Raw genomic sequence first — 15,252 nt, 5'->3', positions numbered from 1 at the left:
TACTCTTTCTTTTTTTCTTTCTTTTTAGATATTAATTTAGATCCAGCTATCACAATTATCTCACGCTTGTTATCATCATTCATTCGTATTCCTTAGAAACGTTACTCCCTTTTTCTATTTCCGCCTGTTCTTCCTTACTTAAAATATTAGAAGCATTACCATACGAAGGGCTATGATCCAGCAAAGCTTTCCTCTTCGCCGTGTTTCTCTCCACTGCTTGATGAATTTTATTTAACCGTTCTTGCGTACTTTGTAAAATGTTACTGACAATGGTGATTTTGTGCTTGGCGTTGATCAGCTTTTTCACGTACGAGTCCGTTTCCAACGGGCACTGCAACCCTTCGTTGATCCTCTGCAACTCCTCTGTCAACGACTCAATCCGTTGTTTCAACTCTATCTGACATATTCTATGGAAACCAATGAATTTCTTGGTAAATAAAAGGTCGAACGTGAACGTCGCCGAGTTTTCGAAAACTTTTGAAACGCTAGTGTTTATACCTACGCTGCGATACATATTTAAAAAGGAAACAACGCATACCTCGTGGCGCGAATTCTCTCGTCCAATTGATCCACCGTCGGTTTCAAAAGGCTCATAAGACCTTCTGTCAGAGCATCTCTTGTTGGATTTTCACAAAAGTCGTCGATTTTGTCATCGATGGACGTATTATCACTCGCTGTGTCCACATCCATGTTTTTGGACTCTTCTTCCTACTTTCTTTCCTTCTGGTTTCTCAGATGGCGCCACTTGCCTCATTAATGAGGTTAGGTCACACATCGATTAAACCTCCGCGAAATTTTCGTCAAACGATCAACTAGACATCTAGGGGAAATTTGTAACGCTTGCCTCTAAACGTGAGACTCTGTACACTCTCTGCTAGTAACTTTATATTTTATTTATAAAGATGTGTTCACATTGAATGGGATCGTACTTTACCTGACTTTGAATTTTCATAGCAGACATAGAATAGGTTAGAATCGAGTCGGATCAACGCATTAAAAATTTCAACCAAACGCTAGTTTGACAATTATATAGACACTGACAATTATATAGACAATTATATACATATAGTGACATTGATTTAACAACGCGAGGAAATTTCGCGTCAAATATTTTCTATCCAATAGAAAGTTGCTCCGACTTGCGCATGGTTTGAAAGTCATTTGTGAAAAAAAAAAGAAAAAACGCCATGTCGTAATTATAAATTCTATGGATGCAAATGAAAATGTGAAATTATGTATGTACGTATGCGTGTATGTATATATATACAACTGTAGGAAATAGACGTTTATCGGGTGTAGCGATATGTATCTCTGCTGCAAAACAAGTTTTTACATCATTGTCTATTGGTGAAACATTTGCGATGAATGTTACCTATAAGTATATACGTACATGTATATATGTGCATCTATTCTTTCTAATTGGGACAGTCAAACGCGTTTATTTGCGAATATATAATACGTATATGTCGTGATATATTTAAATTACACAACACACAAATTACAATGATTTACAAACATTATGAACAAAATTCTAGGAAATCGTGTAGGAAAATGCATGAAATTTCGTCACAACCGCCTTGAATTTTCCCTTTTTCGGTAAATGAGGTATATCTGTGTTAAGATTAATGTTGGTCGAGCAAACGTATCGATCGAAGATCAGATGTGAAAGAAAAGAGTGCCGAAAAATGAGGTAATGCGGCTTGAAAAATCGCGAAGCAGATTTAACCCTTTGTCTCGAAGAGTGATAGCATAATTAAAGCATGGATTCGTGAATACTTATATACGTCGCAGATCAGTTACAAAGTGATTGTTATGACATGAACAATTGTGCGTTATCGTAGTCATTTTGCGTTTCATTTGGATATCTGAACGAGAAAGTAGGAAGAAGGAAGGAAGGAAGGAAAAAAAAAAAAAAAAAAAAAAAAGAAAAATAAGAAAGAAAATCCTAGTATGCCATATTTTGCATCTCATTGTTTCCGTTCTATCTTCTGTCAGGACGTCTCTCTATAAATATAGATAGTCATATAATTCACGTGCGTGAAATTCGACAAAAGAAAAAGAAAAAGAAAAGTAACGGGAGGTGTACATCGTAAAATACACACGAGATATGTTAGTTGAGACGCTATTATTTACGGTTAATTTGTATTCGTCATTGATATCATTATTGCGCTACGAATATGTTGTAAACGATTATTATGTAACACATGAATGGCGTTTAATAGAGTATTTATTGAAATTAGCAGATATGTCCGTTCTTCTTTTCCCCACCCTTGTGAGAAGAGGGGAGATCAACATTTGCTTCATCTTTTTCCACATGACTGAACGTGACTTTCGAGTTTCATCGTTCAAAAGGTCCCTTCCAAGTTGTTAAAGAAAAATGACCCTGCTTTTTAATTGATGGAGAAACGTTAGATTATTTTCAGCTAATCAATGAGAAACAGCTTATGTTATCAAAACACTTTGAAGATTACTTAAGGAGGCAATGAATTGATATTATGGAAGAGAAGCTGTTTCAATGAATCATGAAAAAAAGGAAACAAGAAAGATGATACGTGTTGGTAACAAATACAAGTAGAAAGTGGCGAAAGAAAGGTACTTAGAAAGAAGAAGAAGGTTTTCTTCAACAATCAAATCTTCGTATAAAACAGTCTTCTTTGAACTCATTGCTTTTGTATGTAACTATTTTATTTTTGCAGTTGGTGGGAGGCCACAGCACACAGGTTCGCAAAGACAACTGCTGACATTCGTGATTTCGTTCAATTTGCTCGCTACCTACACGTCGTGCAACACGGATCCCTCGTTTCTATCGTTCAACTTCCAGCCTGAATATTTGTGAATATGAACTGCATTCGGAACAACGTTGGGTGAGTAATTTCCTGTCGCAATCATTGTACCAACAGCCGTATCTAGAAATTTTTAATCTGTATAATCATCAATTTTTCATTAGACAACTTCATAGTCGTTTTACCTGTAATCACAATATTATATGTACATATATCATATACACATTGAACATTTTTCTAAACTCCCAGTGCTTTCGTTAAACTTGTGTTTCCAATAGCTAAATTTTTAATAAATAGTTACTGATATTATATGTATGTGTATATATAGTGGGATAGGAAAATTCTCACGCCGTTTATTTATTTTTTTTTCTTTATACGTTGACCAGAACAGATAAAATAGCAGTGGTTCACGAAGAAACTATTTAAAAAGTGATACACAAGTTAAAATGATCCAACTTTGTGTTGAAAGAACGTGAAAACCGTGAAAGGAGCATCCCAAGAATCAAAGAATGGAAGATTGCAGTATTTGAACATCTTTCAACATCTCGTTTTCAAGGTTTTCTAGACTCCCAGTGCTTTCGTTAAAATTATGCTTTCAATAATTTTAAATAAAAATATTTAATAACCAATATTTTTAGTATAACTGAATTGGATCGAATAACGAGTCATAGAGTTGAACGGCGTGATCCTTTGCATAACTCCGCAGAAGAGAAAGTGGCAAAAAATTGTTGAGATCCGATTTCGTTGGGTGCGCAACATGTTGAAGAAAAACGAACGAACTTCTCTTTTGATTCTGAAATAAATCCTTTCACGATAAGTAAAAGTTCATACTAACTCATTTGAAAGCAATCAATCATGTTGCAAATACAAGTTCTTGACAGTGCAAGTCAAGATTGCAGTCGATCACTCAACTGAATTGTCAGAATCGAATGATCGAATTTTTGCGAACGTGACAACTGGAGTTTGAAGAAACTGGTTGTAAGAAATAGTAAGAAACGCTATCTGGTTATGAAACCTGTTTGTGACTTGTATTTTGTCGAAGATAAACTTCTCGGGTGTTCTTGTTTGTTTGCTTTTAGATTTGAAGAAAATTAATTGAGATATTTGAACGCGATAGGAGTGTTTGCTCAACGATTTCCTCGATTCTTTTGTTTGTTTGTTTGTTTTTGAATGATTCACATGATGACGCTAATAATCGACATCAAACAGAGGGACCTTGCAGTTTTATTGAAATTTTCAAATTTTACCATTACTTTGATCAATTGAATCCTATTCATTTATCATTGAATACTTAAAACTAAAAATACGGAATTCGCGAAGATGAAAAATTCTGCGAATTGTACGATTAAATTACCCGTAAAGAACAAGGAATTCATTATGTGATTACATGAGAATCTTCAATGATATCAAACAAATCATATAGCGACTAGAGGCTAAACTGCGACATTACTGCAGATTATTGCACAATAGTTGGCAATCGCTAGTAAATCAACTATTGTTACTATGTTTTATCATTTTAAAATCTTGAATCATTCATCACAGTAGTCCTCACTTTAAATTCTTATTTGAATAACAAATTTCAAACGTTACTTCCCTTGACTGATAATACAAATATTGTAGTTTTAGAAAAAGATATATGGGTGACAGAAAATGTTTGACATTATAGGAAAAACAAATGGTCAAAATATTGATTAATTATCGGAAAATAAATGTTGTTCGAATGTAGAGGATCTATTAGTAACGTAGCATTAATTTGTCATTAATTGAAGTTTATTTGTATTTTGTTGCAAAACTGGTTTGATACGTATGTTATTAACAGCAATGCCATTGTGTAACTCTCTAAATTAGTAACGTGATGTGATTTACTAGTTTGCGTATAATCAAGTGCGCATAGAAACATACTTATGTATATTACTGAACACTCATGGACACATGGGTAATTTTTTTTTATTACAAAAATATTATAATAATTATAATAATATTATAAATAATATAATATAATATTATTATATAATATAAATAATATAATAATATATAATAATAAATATTATAATAATTGTTAGTGATATTTTTATATTTGAGGGATTTTTTTCACACGAAATTTTGAGGCAATTTTTATAGATGCCTCTGCCTATTGCTTATGTTATTATGGGATCTAGGAGATTGTTCTCGCGACGTATCAAAGTAACGCGTGTGATTGCGCTTGCTCGATAAATCGGTGGTGCATGACAAATTAACAGAGAAGGGCAACGCACTCGTATGTAAATATAAACTTCAATTCGCACGCTATTTAATCTGGAAAAGAAGTTTTTCCATGGATAATTTATATATTTTGTTATTAGATAGTAAAATAATAATAATTATCTAATATTTATATTAGATAACAGACAATAATTATATTAAGTAATTTAGACAGTTTGTATTACAATTATATTTGTAATCTACACTATAAATTCCTAGGTAGTCAATATCTATTTTAATTATTCAAACACCGATAATGTCGCAAGTGTTTTCCCAAGCACCAAGAGGTTCTTGTTGTTCGTGGGAACGAAAATAGTACTGAGGTGAAAAAGAAAAAAAATTCCAAGCCATAATAGAGTTGAACCTACTTTACGTATAAGCAGACATAATTGTTTGTCGATGTTTCTCTCTCCCATATACACAAATTATACATAATTTAAGAAGGAAATTTCTAGAAACTTTTGTTACTCGTAGGTGATACCAATTTCTTCGAGGACAAACAATGTTTCGTTTATCCTAATCAGTCAATTATACGTATTATAACAAGAATTTTCGGTTTTATAATTGTGCTTTCGTCTAATCGTTTTGCAGCTATCATCGGAGCCTATTACGTAAACAATGAAACAGTATTTTTTCAGAAATAATTACACAAGATAACAAAATTACAGGGAATGTTTACTTTGTCATTCTACGCCGTCGTTTATTTAATTGATACTGAATTTCTTCTTTTTTTTTTTTTTTTTTATGTTGACTTAATATACAAAAATTTCGTTGTGAAGACACGTTGGTTACAAAAAGCCATTATACATATACAAAAATAGTTAACAAGGTTTGAAGACAAGAATATAATTAACTTGCAAACATTGCAAACTTGCAAACTTGCAAACATTGACATACTGACATGAAACAATTTGAAACAATGAAAGAATTTTAGACAAACAATGCGTGGGAATTAATATTAAATTGACGATTAAGAATCCTTTTGAAAGTTTGGTATCTCTCTTTAAAAAAAAAATGTTTCACTGTTAAGGAGCGCTATTTGTATCCTTAAAATACATGTACCAACCAATTTACAACGTGAATTTGTAACTTTTAAAACGAATCTCTATTGACTAAACTTGTTAGAAGCAAAACTGATCAATTTCTACTTCTTTTCACAGTTTCACAATTTCATCAAATTGATACAATTAATGTTGAATTATCAAGATCACCTGTTGCAAAAGTAACAGTGAGTACACATTTAGAAAATAAAAATATTTAAAATATAATTGAATTGAATATTTGTTGTTAATGAATTTATATTTATTATAGATTTATTTGTTATATTAAAATATTTAATATAATACCTAATATATTATACTGTTTAGTAATTTATGAAGATAACAATAATTTCTTTTTCAGTGAAAAAATAAACGTTGATCCTCAACAGTATACATATATCCATAAACATGTACATATATCCATGAAATTTTTAATTGGAGCTGAGATGTTCACTTCTATAAAAGAGTTTATACAAAACTTGTTCAGAAGACGTATGTGAGAAATAGAATACTTCATAATTTTCTGAGAAAAGGCTTGATGGGTGGCAAAAATTCAGACTAATCTCCCTTGACTTTTGTTCTGAATTTTCTGGACAGTTTGGCAAATTGCAGTATGGCGACTAAGAAAATATATATAATTAGTTTTGAAATTTTGCATTCGTTGTTTGACTGTGTTTACTGCAATATATCGCGTTTGATGACTACCACCATTTACGTTGTTGCATTTATCTATGAACCAGATTATGAACTATCATGAAGAAAAATAATTGTTCTTTAGTAAAACATTAGTCGTGTAGGAAGAAGTTTATGACATTTATAGTTTCTTCAGGCAATAAAAAAAAAAGCTATCTACATGATATAATTGCAATTCACTATATATAGTATAAGCAGATATGCAGGTACTGTATATAATCTCATACTGTAAATCAGATTTATGCAGATTAATTTCATTATATTTACTTCTTTCAGATAAATATAACATTGCAGATAAATTATGATAGTGTAGATATATTGCTGAAAATACTTGCAATCATTTGAATAATAACAAAAATAACTTTGTTACTTTGAAATATGATCAAACGGATATAAATAATTTAGAAATCCTTGACATTCAATGAGTATCTAATAAATCGGTCTAAAAATTGCTTAGAAAATTCTTAAAAGAAAAGAATATAAGATAATGACTGGGAGATTTGTTTCGTTCTAAATTACGTTGCCACTTTATGCTGATTAGACCGATAACTTAGCAATTGTGGAGAGTTAAGTACTCCTCTACTCGGTAGCACACTATCATTTCCAATTTGAGTTCCCTTCAGTCTTCAGTCGGCTCTTATGTAAGGTTTCGATTGCGTGTAATTTTCACTTGTCGTCATACTTTGATATCTTCTTCACAAATGACTGTAGTGCGTACATCATTAGGCTTGTTAAGCTGGATAAAATTTTTGTTTCATTGTGCTGTGTGCGAGTTCGGTTTGACGGTCTTCTCGTGACCTTGATTCCAACAGAGTGATGGGAATTATGTATGTACTACGAAAACCTGTGTTGTCATATAGTTTTGTTACAATTAATTTTACGATATATCAATCTTTCTTTTTGATAATATAATAGATATTATATTAATTCATGTCTATATAATATCATTGTATTAAGTTTAGTACAGTGATCAGTACATTTTATTATAAACAAATTTTTATTTGTAACTGTAATTTCATGAATATTTTCATGGAAAATTAAGAATTAAGAGCATGTCTCTTCTCACTCTCAAACCAAAATACGTATAATAATTTTAGAATTATAACAAGGAAGCTCATGTCATCATTTCATTGCACTCTCTCGTGCATCGTTCATTTTCAAAAGCAGTCGATGAATCTAACGGTTCATTTATTCAGCACGTTTATTTTTAAAGCAAGTGTGCGTGGATAGTGCATTTAATTGATCCGCTCCATTACAACAATAGCACAGATTTTTTTTCTCGTAGTGCATAAACATAGTCTTCTAACGCTTCGGACGGTTCAGAATGAGTTTGTCTCATCCATAAGATAGTGGTGGTAGAGCAATTACGAAACCAATTTGTGAAATAAAGACAAAACTAAATATAAATAAAAGTACTATATAAATAAATATATGTATATAAATATACATATGTTAGTATTTAGCATCGCTGTTGTGCTTCCTTAAATTTGGAATCATATCATATTAAACTTTATCTTTTGGCCACAATTACAAATCATAAATTATTCGTTACTTTAAATTGATTGCGACAGTGTTGTTCGAAGTGAATCAATTAAAAGACAATTATTCGTTGCAGGGATTACAAGGACGTTGTGGAATTCACCATCAATGGACAGAGTTACACTGGTATGAATTATAATCAAATATGTATAATCAAATCGATAGCAATAATTACAACGGTATTACAATTTCCAGTGTTGGGAGATATTCCTCCTGATACATCCTTGAACGTCTTCATTCGAGATTATGCGAAATTACGAGGAACAAAGGCCATGTGCCACGAAGGAGGCTGTGGTGTTTGTGTCGTGTCAGTGGAAATCAAAGGTGAAACAATGTCCGTGAACTCTTGCTTGATACCAGTCTTCATCTGCAATGGGTGAGTTTTGAATATCAGTGATATTTCTAAAACTTAATATTCAAACTATACTTCTCTATGACGTTCTTAGCCTATAGTCGTTTTTAAATCTCAGTTTTTCTTCTCTTTTTTTTTTTTTTTTTAATGTAGATGGGCCATCAAAACGATTGAGGGTGTGGGTAGCAAGAAAGATGGGTATCATACTCTGCAAGCAGCATTGGCTGGGAAAAATGGTACCCAATGTGGTTTTTGTTCACCTGGAATGGTAATGAACATGTACAGGTATAATACATATATGTATATTTATATAATATATATTATTACAAATATTATGCAGTTATAATAAATATATTACATTTTTAAGAATAAAAGACTAATTTTATAATAAATTATGTAATATAATAAATAAGAATGAAGAAGTAATTAATTCCATGTTCCTTTTTAGCTTAATGCAAGGTAAAAAATTGACGATGAAGCAGATAGAAAATTCCTTTGGAAGTAATATATGCCGTTGTACTGGTTATCGGCCGATTCTGGACACATTCAAATCATTTGCCAGTGATGCACCAAAACATCTTATTCAGGAGATTGAAGATATCGAAGTAGGTTGAAGATAATATTAAGACCAATGTGATAATTTGTTTTACTTCGCACTAACGAAACTTCAAAGATGAATAACAATTCTCGACGAGCAAATCGCCACACGTTTATGATTACGGATATTTATGCAGATTCACAGTTTTGCAAAAGCAATTTCTCCCCTTGCATTACATATTTTTTTAATTTCGGTTCCTTTCTGATACTTTGATTAGTTATAGAATTGAGGCTTTATCTCTTGCACTTACTTTGATTTCATCATTTAATCTTTTTTTGATAAAGCATTGTTTGTTATCTAGGAATTATTCAATGTAAAAAAGATTTGTAAAAGGACTGGCTTGGCATGTGAAAATGAGTGCAATGATTGCCACACAGTCGTCCAAAATATAGAAGACAACATTGATATGAAATTGGATGGTAGTCATTTCTATAAGGTTCTGTCAGTTGATGACTTATTTACAGTATTTAAAAATAATCCCGATAAAACTTATGTTTTGCATGGTGGTAACACCGCACATGGTAATTATTAATAACCACTATTTTATATTATTGTTTTATCATTGCTTTCATATTATGTTTTATCATTTGCTATCGTAGTACGTAAGAATTAAAGAAGTCGCATTTTTATCTTATAATCTTCGTATCCATATACTTGAAACATTTTATTTATTACATATTTCCTTTTTACAGGTGTATATCGATTGGAAACACCGGACATGATCATCGATATTAACAATATACCTGATTTGCGTGTTATAAATAAAACTAGCACGTCTTTAGTCGTTGGAGGAAATGTTTCACTTACTATGGCAATGGAAACGTTTGAAAAGTATTCGAAAGCCTCAGATTTCGAGTATCTGCAACACTTAGCCGAACATATTGATTTAATTGCCAGCGTTCCAGTGAGAAATGTAGGTAAATGTAATTGACACGCGTGTAATGAATATAAATCATCTATCAGTGATGAAATTTTGTATCTCAGGCTGGATCCATAGCAGGAAATTTAATGATCAAGCATGCGCATCGGGAATTTCCATCAGATTTATTTTTAATATTGGAAACTGCAGGAGCGCAACTGCACATAGGTAACTGAGAAAGTTTAAATAGAATTATATACGTCAATATAAGGTATATATCATAAAAAATTTTCTTTGATAAACAGTGGAAACCGGTGGCAAAAAGACCAGCATGACTGCATTGGAATTCTTGGATTTTGACATGAGACACAAAATTATATACAGTGTAGTATTACCGGCGCTTGGCAAGGAATACGAGTACAGATCTTACAAAGTATACATATCTTTTTTTTCTAGCGATATTTAAAATAATTGGATTACACGAGATAGTGATCTTAAGATGAATTTATTGGACTGTGTAGATAATGCAACGAGCACAAAATGCTCATGCTCACGTGAATGCAGGATTCCTGTTCAAATTGAATGGAGCTGGGAAAGTTCTCGAGCAACCGAATATCATATTTGGCGGAATAAACAAGAATTTCGTAAGTGAAGTTACAAATTTGCCTGACGGGGTGATGATCGGAGGAATGCGTTTAAACCAGGATTGACATTTCCAGCTGCATGCATTGGACACTGAAAAGTTCTTGAATGGAAAATCTATCTTCGACAAGGAAGTAGTCAAAGAAGCTTTGAACAGATTGGACAATGAACTTCTTCCTGATTATGTGTTGCCTGAGTATTCTCCAAAGTTCAGAAAGACGCTTGCGGAAGGGCTTCTGTTCAAGGTTTATATCGCTGGACAACAATGATTAAAATTCTGAACGGTGAAATTTTTAAATTTCAACGAGACATGAAATCATTTTTTTTTTTTTTTTTTTGTAGTGCATTCTAAGTATTAAGCCTGAGAATGTGAATTCAAAAGCACGCAGCGGTGCATCTATTTTGGAGCGTGGATTATCATCAGGCAAACAGAACTTCGAAACCGATAAGAATCTATGGCCTCTGAATCAGCCTTTGCCAAAATTGGAATCCATATATCAAACATCCGGCGCGGCTCAATATGTGAATGACATTCCACCGTTCCCCGATGAAGTTTTCTGTGCTTTCGTTCTTACCACAATAGCCAATGGAAAAGTGAATAAAATCGATGCTTCCGAAGCGCTGGTATTACTTTTACTACCAATTTGTTTGATAAAACATATCTCTGAAATCGTTAATTCTTAATTCTATTTATTTATTTATCTATTTACAACTCGGAATGTATTTTTTTTAGAAAATGAAAGGAGTAATTGCTTTCTATACCGCCGAAGACATTCCTGGGAAAAATGTATTCATACCAGCAAGCGCTCAAGAAATGATGATGATCTCTGATGAAATAGTAAGTTAAGCGGAGATTAAAATTTTTATAAATACAACTGAAACAGTGAGAACTAAATAAAACTAAATGTTGTAACAAGTATTGTATTTCTACATTTCTGCAATCTACTTACAAATGTCTAAAATTTGTAATTTGTACTTATCTGCTTGTTGTGTTTTAAGTTGTTTGTAGACAAAAATATCGAATACGCTGGGCAGCCGGTTGGTGTGATCGCCGCGACAACTTACGCAATTGCCAATAAAGCAGCGCAAAAAGTATACGTATCGTACGTCGATGTCGCACCTGAGAAACTATTGTTAACAATTGAGGATGTGCTTAGGTCCAAAGACGAATCCAGAATACTTCAAATGTTTAACTCTGAAGCGACAAACAAAGGTGTTCTAACGAAATATTTATTTTAAAGAAAACACTTGATCGTATTTCCTTTCTTCCAAATCTCTCGTTTCATTTGTGTATGATTACTATAAAAATTACCACGCTTTTTTAACTCGATTGTTACTGTTTCTGATTAAATCTCGTAGGTAGTGACGTGAAACACGTAATAAAAGGAGAATTTAGATGCGGAAGTCAGTATCATTACACTATGGAGACTCAAACTTGCGTCTGTGTGCCAATAGAGGATGGTATGGACGTTTATCCAGCAAGTCAGTGGGTCGATCTGATCCAAGTGGCCATAGCTGAGTGTCTTGGGATAAAGAACAACTGGTAAGATATTTATTACAAGCAAGTATTAGCAGCTAAAACATTGTTAATCAATTGTAATAACAATACTTTTTATTTGTTACAGTATTAACATAAATGTGAGGAGACTGGGAGGTGGTTACGGCGCGAAAATATCCCGTTCGTCGCAAGTGGCATGCGCTTGTGCATTAGTATGCTACAAGTTAAATCGACCGGCTAGATTTATTATGTCAATAGAAGCTAACATGCAGGCTATTGGAAAGCGTTTTGATACTCGTCAGGAGTATGAAGTCGGCGTAGATAGCGATGGTCGCATTCAGTATATGAATTCAAAGCATTGGGGCAACAGCGGTTGCAGTTTTAATGAATTTCATAGTCCTGTATCGGGGGAAGCTTTCAAAAGGTGAATATTTAAATATATATATTGCAATACACAGTTTAAGGAAATTAACTTAACTTTCGTTCCGGGGGAATTTCAGTTGTTACGATAACTCTACTTGGACTTATCAAGGCTTCGACATCAAAACTGACTTACCTTCCAACACTTGGTGTCGAGCTCCAGGTATTTCAACTCGTCAATAAACGATAAATCACACATAGCGAGGTTCTCCCTAAATTTTTCTAATTGTTGACAGGCTCGATCGAAGGTATAGCAATGATAGAAAACATAATGGAGCACATAGCAAAAATTACTGGGAAAGATCCGTTGGAAGTTAGGTATGCGAACATGCGTTCGGAACACAAGGAAGCATTGAACCCTATGATAGATCAACTGCTTGAAAACGCAGATTACGAGATGAGAAAGATAGCTGTAGACTCTTTCAATAATGTAAGAATGCTCGAATGTCTGTGATTCATAGTATGCATAAAGTGAAACATTAATCTATTAAGCAGTTCTGTAATTTTTATAGGAGAATCGATGGAAAAAGAAAGGAATAGCTTTGTTGCCTTTTATGTATCCCTTCGGTGTTTGGGGACAGTTTCACGCACTTGTTTCAATTTACGCCCGAGATGGCACAGTCTCAGTTACTCACGGAGGAATTGAGTGCGGCCAAGGAATTAATACCAAGGTACCAGAAAAAATATATTAATATAAAGCTTGTACAGCAGTAAAATTTAATTCTTTTTCTCTTCGTTCTTGTAGGTAGCTCAAATAGCAGCACACACATTGGGAATAGACTTATCGTTGGTTACTGTAAAACCAACCAATAATCTAACATCTCCAAACAACTTTGTTACTGGCGGTAGTCTTACTAGCGAGAGTTGTTCATACGTAGGACTTATTTTGACTTATTATTGCGTTATTCATAAAAATATAGTATAGTTGTATTTAAAAATACATGTGTACTTTTCACAATTTTAGGCAACCATGATGGCTTGCAAAGAACTGGTAAAGAGACTTGAACCTATTAAGAAAGAGTTGGGGAACCCTTCGTGGCAAGAATTAGTATTTAAAGCATATTCAAAAGATGTTGATTTATGTGCCCGATATATGTACGTGTATTTCTAATAATTTGATACCTATAGATATTATATATTTTCTAAATATTTATTTTGTAGGTTTACTGCAAAAGATGATATTAAAGCTTATCCGATTTATGCAGCGGCTATAGCGGAGGTTGAAATTGATTTGTTAACTGGGCAGCATATAATACATAGAGTAGATATAATTGAAGATGTTGGAAGAAGTATGAATCCAGAGATAGACTTAGGACAAATGGAAGGTGCCTTTGTGATGGGTCTGGGTTACTGGACTTCCGAGGATCTGATTTATGATCCCAAAACTGGTCAATTGACGAATGATAGAACTTGGGTGCGTTATTGATTTTATTTAATCTAATATAAATATGGAGTGTTAAGAATTATAGTCGAGTAATTCTATTACTAATTCTCATAAAACACTATGCACTTGTTATTACGAAGAGTTTATTATACTTTTTTTGTCATGAAAACTCGGAAGAAGAAAAGATATAACTTAATTAACTATGAAATAAAAGTGGTAATACTTTTAAAATTTGAGATATTTGATCAAATAAATTCTCTTTAAAAAATCTTGATTTACATCATTTTATGTGTAGGAGGTAACTTTGAAAAATATGTTTGTTTTTACAGAATTATAAACCACCAGGCGCGAAGGATATTCCTGTCGATTTTCGGGTTTATTTCCGGAGAAATGCCCCCAATCCACTAAGCGTTCTTCGCTCAAAAGGTAAAATAATAAATGAAGAAGAATGATTAATAATTTTAAATCCAAAATGTTAATTTATTAAATGTTATAGCTGCCGGTGAACCACCGCAATGTTTGAGTTACGTGATACTTATTGCGATTTGTAATGCGCTTAATTCAGGAAGGAAAGACGCTGGGAACAAAGATTTATGGAACAGACTAGGTAATAAAAAAATTCTCTTGTAATTTGATTAAACTTGAACTGAATTTGATGTGGAGATAGAAAACATAACGTAATAATATAATCTAATTATAATTGTCTTCCTTTATAGATGGCCCTGCTACTACCGAGAAAATATTATTGAACAGTTTAACCAGCAAAGAACAAATGGTATTTTGAAATAAAAATTTATTTTTAAATAAAAGACAATATTGTTATTAAATGCTTATTAAAAACTCAGTTGTATGTCATCATGTGCAATTATTTATAATAAATAAATGTCATCAGTGAAACAATGACATTTTTGCCAAATATTGTAGTTTGTATAAATGATATAAAATTGTTATATTTATATTAATAAATTAATAATATAGTAAAATTTATATTAATATTATATTTATATCATTCATATAATATATATCATATAACATACGATGATAATATGACATGCAATATATAATTTTTAAAATTGATACATTAATTTCAGAAAGTTATTTAAATTCCCGCGTAAAAAAGGGGTGCAAAAAGTTTGCAAGAAATTACCCATAAATCTGTGTAAAATCATACAGTAATGTATCCTGCTCATAAAGAACCTGCAG

The 15,252-nt window shown here is 32.4% G+C and overlaps 2 protein-coding genes across 6 annotated transcripts; one reads left to right on the top strand and one right to left on the bottom strand.

Annotated features, from left to right (window-relative positions):
* Positions 1–30: 30 nt before the first annotated feature.
* Positions 31–2,222, bottom strand: LOC122535510 (SNAPIN protein homolog). Its single transcript, XM_043667107.1, has 2 exons — positions 539–2,222; positions 31–407 (listed from the first exon to the last, which is right to left on the bottom strand). Exons 1-2 carry the CDS (start codon positions 688–690, stop codon positions 80–82), a joined length of 480 nt encoding a protein of 159 aa, XP_043523042.1. The 5' UTR covers positions 691–2,222; the 3' UTR covers positions 31–79.
* A 489-nt stretch (positions 2,223–2,711) lies between these two features.
* On the top strand, positions 2,712–15,047 carry LOC122535506 (xanthine dehydrogenase/oxidase-like). 5 transcript variants are annotated; one of them, XM_043667099.1, is made up of 25 exons: positions 2,712–2,864; positions 8,373–8,422; positions 8,492–8,672; positions 8,802–8,933; positions 9,097–9,253; positions 9,548–9,767; positions 9,939–10,159; positions 10,231–10,333; positions 10,411–10,538; positions 10,627–10,749; positions 10,825–10,992; positions 11,090–11,371; positions 11,481–11,585; positions 11,747–11,960; positions 12,107–12,290; positions 12,373–12,669; positions 12,746–12,828; positions 12,902–13,095; positions 13,178–13,336; positions 13,411–13,539; positions 13,630–13,760; positions 13,827–14,079; positions 14,379–14,475; positions 14,546–14,656; positions 14,766–15,047. In XM_043667099.1, the coding sequence occupies exons 1-25, from the start codon at positions 2,839–2,841 to the stop codon at positions 14,831–14,833; spliced, it is 3,816 nt and encodes a 1,271-aa protein (XP_043523034.1). In that variant the 5' UTR covers positions 2,712–2,838; the 3' UTR covers positions 14,834–15,047. The 5 variants fall into 5 exon arrangements, with proteins under 5 accessions (XP_043523034.1, XP_043523036.1, XP_043523038.1 ...); XM_043667101.1 differs by lacking the exon at positions 2,712–2,864 and adding an exon at positions 7,261–7,398; XM_043667103.1 differs by lacking the exon at positions 2,712–2,864 and adding an exon at positions 7,307–7,416.
* The last annotated feature ends 205 nt before the right edge of the window (positions 15,048–15,252 follow it).

Source organism: Frieseomelitta varia, unplaced genomic scaffold, assembly GCF_011392965.1.
Source record: "Frieseomelitta varia isolate USP_RPSP 00005682 unplaced genomic scaffold, Fvar_1.2 scaffold_730, whole genome shotgun sequence".
NCBI classification, from domain to species: Eukaryota; Metazoa; Arthropoda; class Insecta; order Hymenoptera; family Apidae; genus Frieseomelitta; species Frieseomelitta varia.
This window is presented reverse-complemented; position numbering and strand designations above follow the sequence as displayed.

Excerpts from the sequence above, each read along its gene's own strand:
- LOC122535506 (XM_043667099.1), top strand. The coding sequence starts at position 2,839 with ATGAACTGCATTCGGAACAACGTTGG. Across the intron at positions 14,080-14,378 it reads TGACGAATGATAGAACTTGG|AATTATAAACCACCAGGCGC; the intron begins GTGCGTTATTGA and ends TTGTTTTTACAG. Across the intron at positions 14,476-14,545 it reads AAGCGTTCTTCGCTCAAAAG|CTGCCGGTGAACCACCGCAA; the intron begins GTAAAATAATAA and ends TAAATGTTATAG.
- LOC122535510 (XM_043667107.1), bottom strand. The coding sequence starts at position 690 with ATGGATGTGGACACAGCGAGTGATAATACGTCCATCGATGACAAAATC. Across the intron at positions 408-538 it reads GAGAGAATTCGCGCCACGAG|AATATGTCAGATAGAGTTGA; the intron begins GTATGCGTTGTT and ends TGGTTTCCATAG.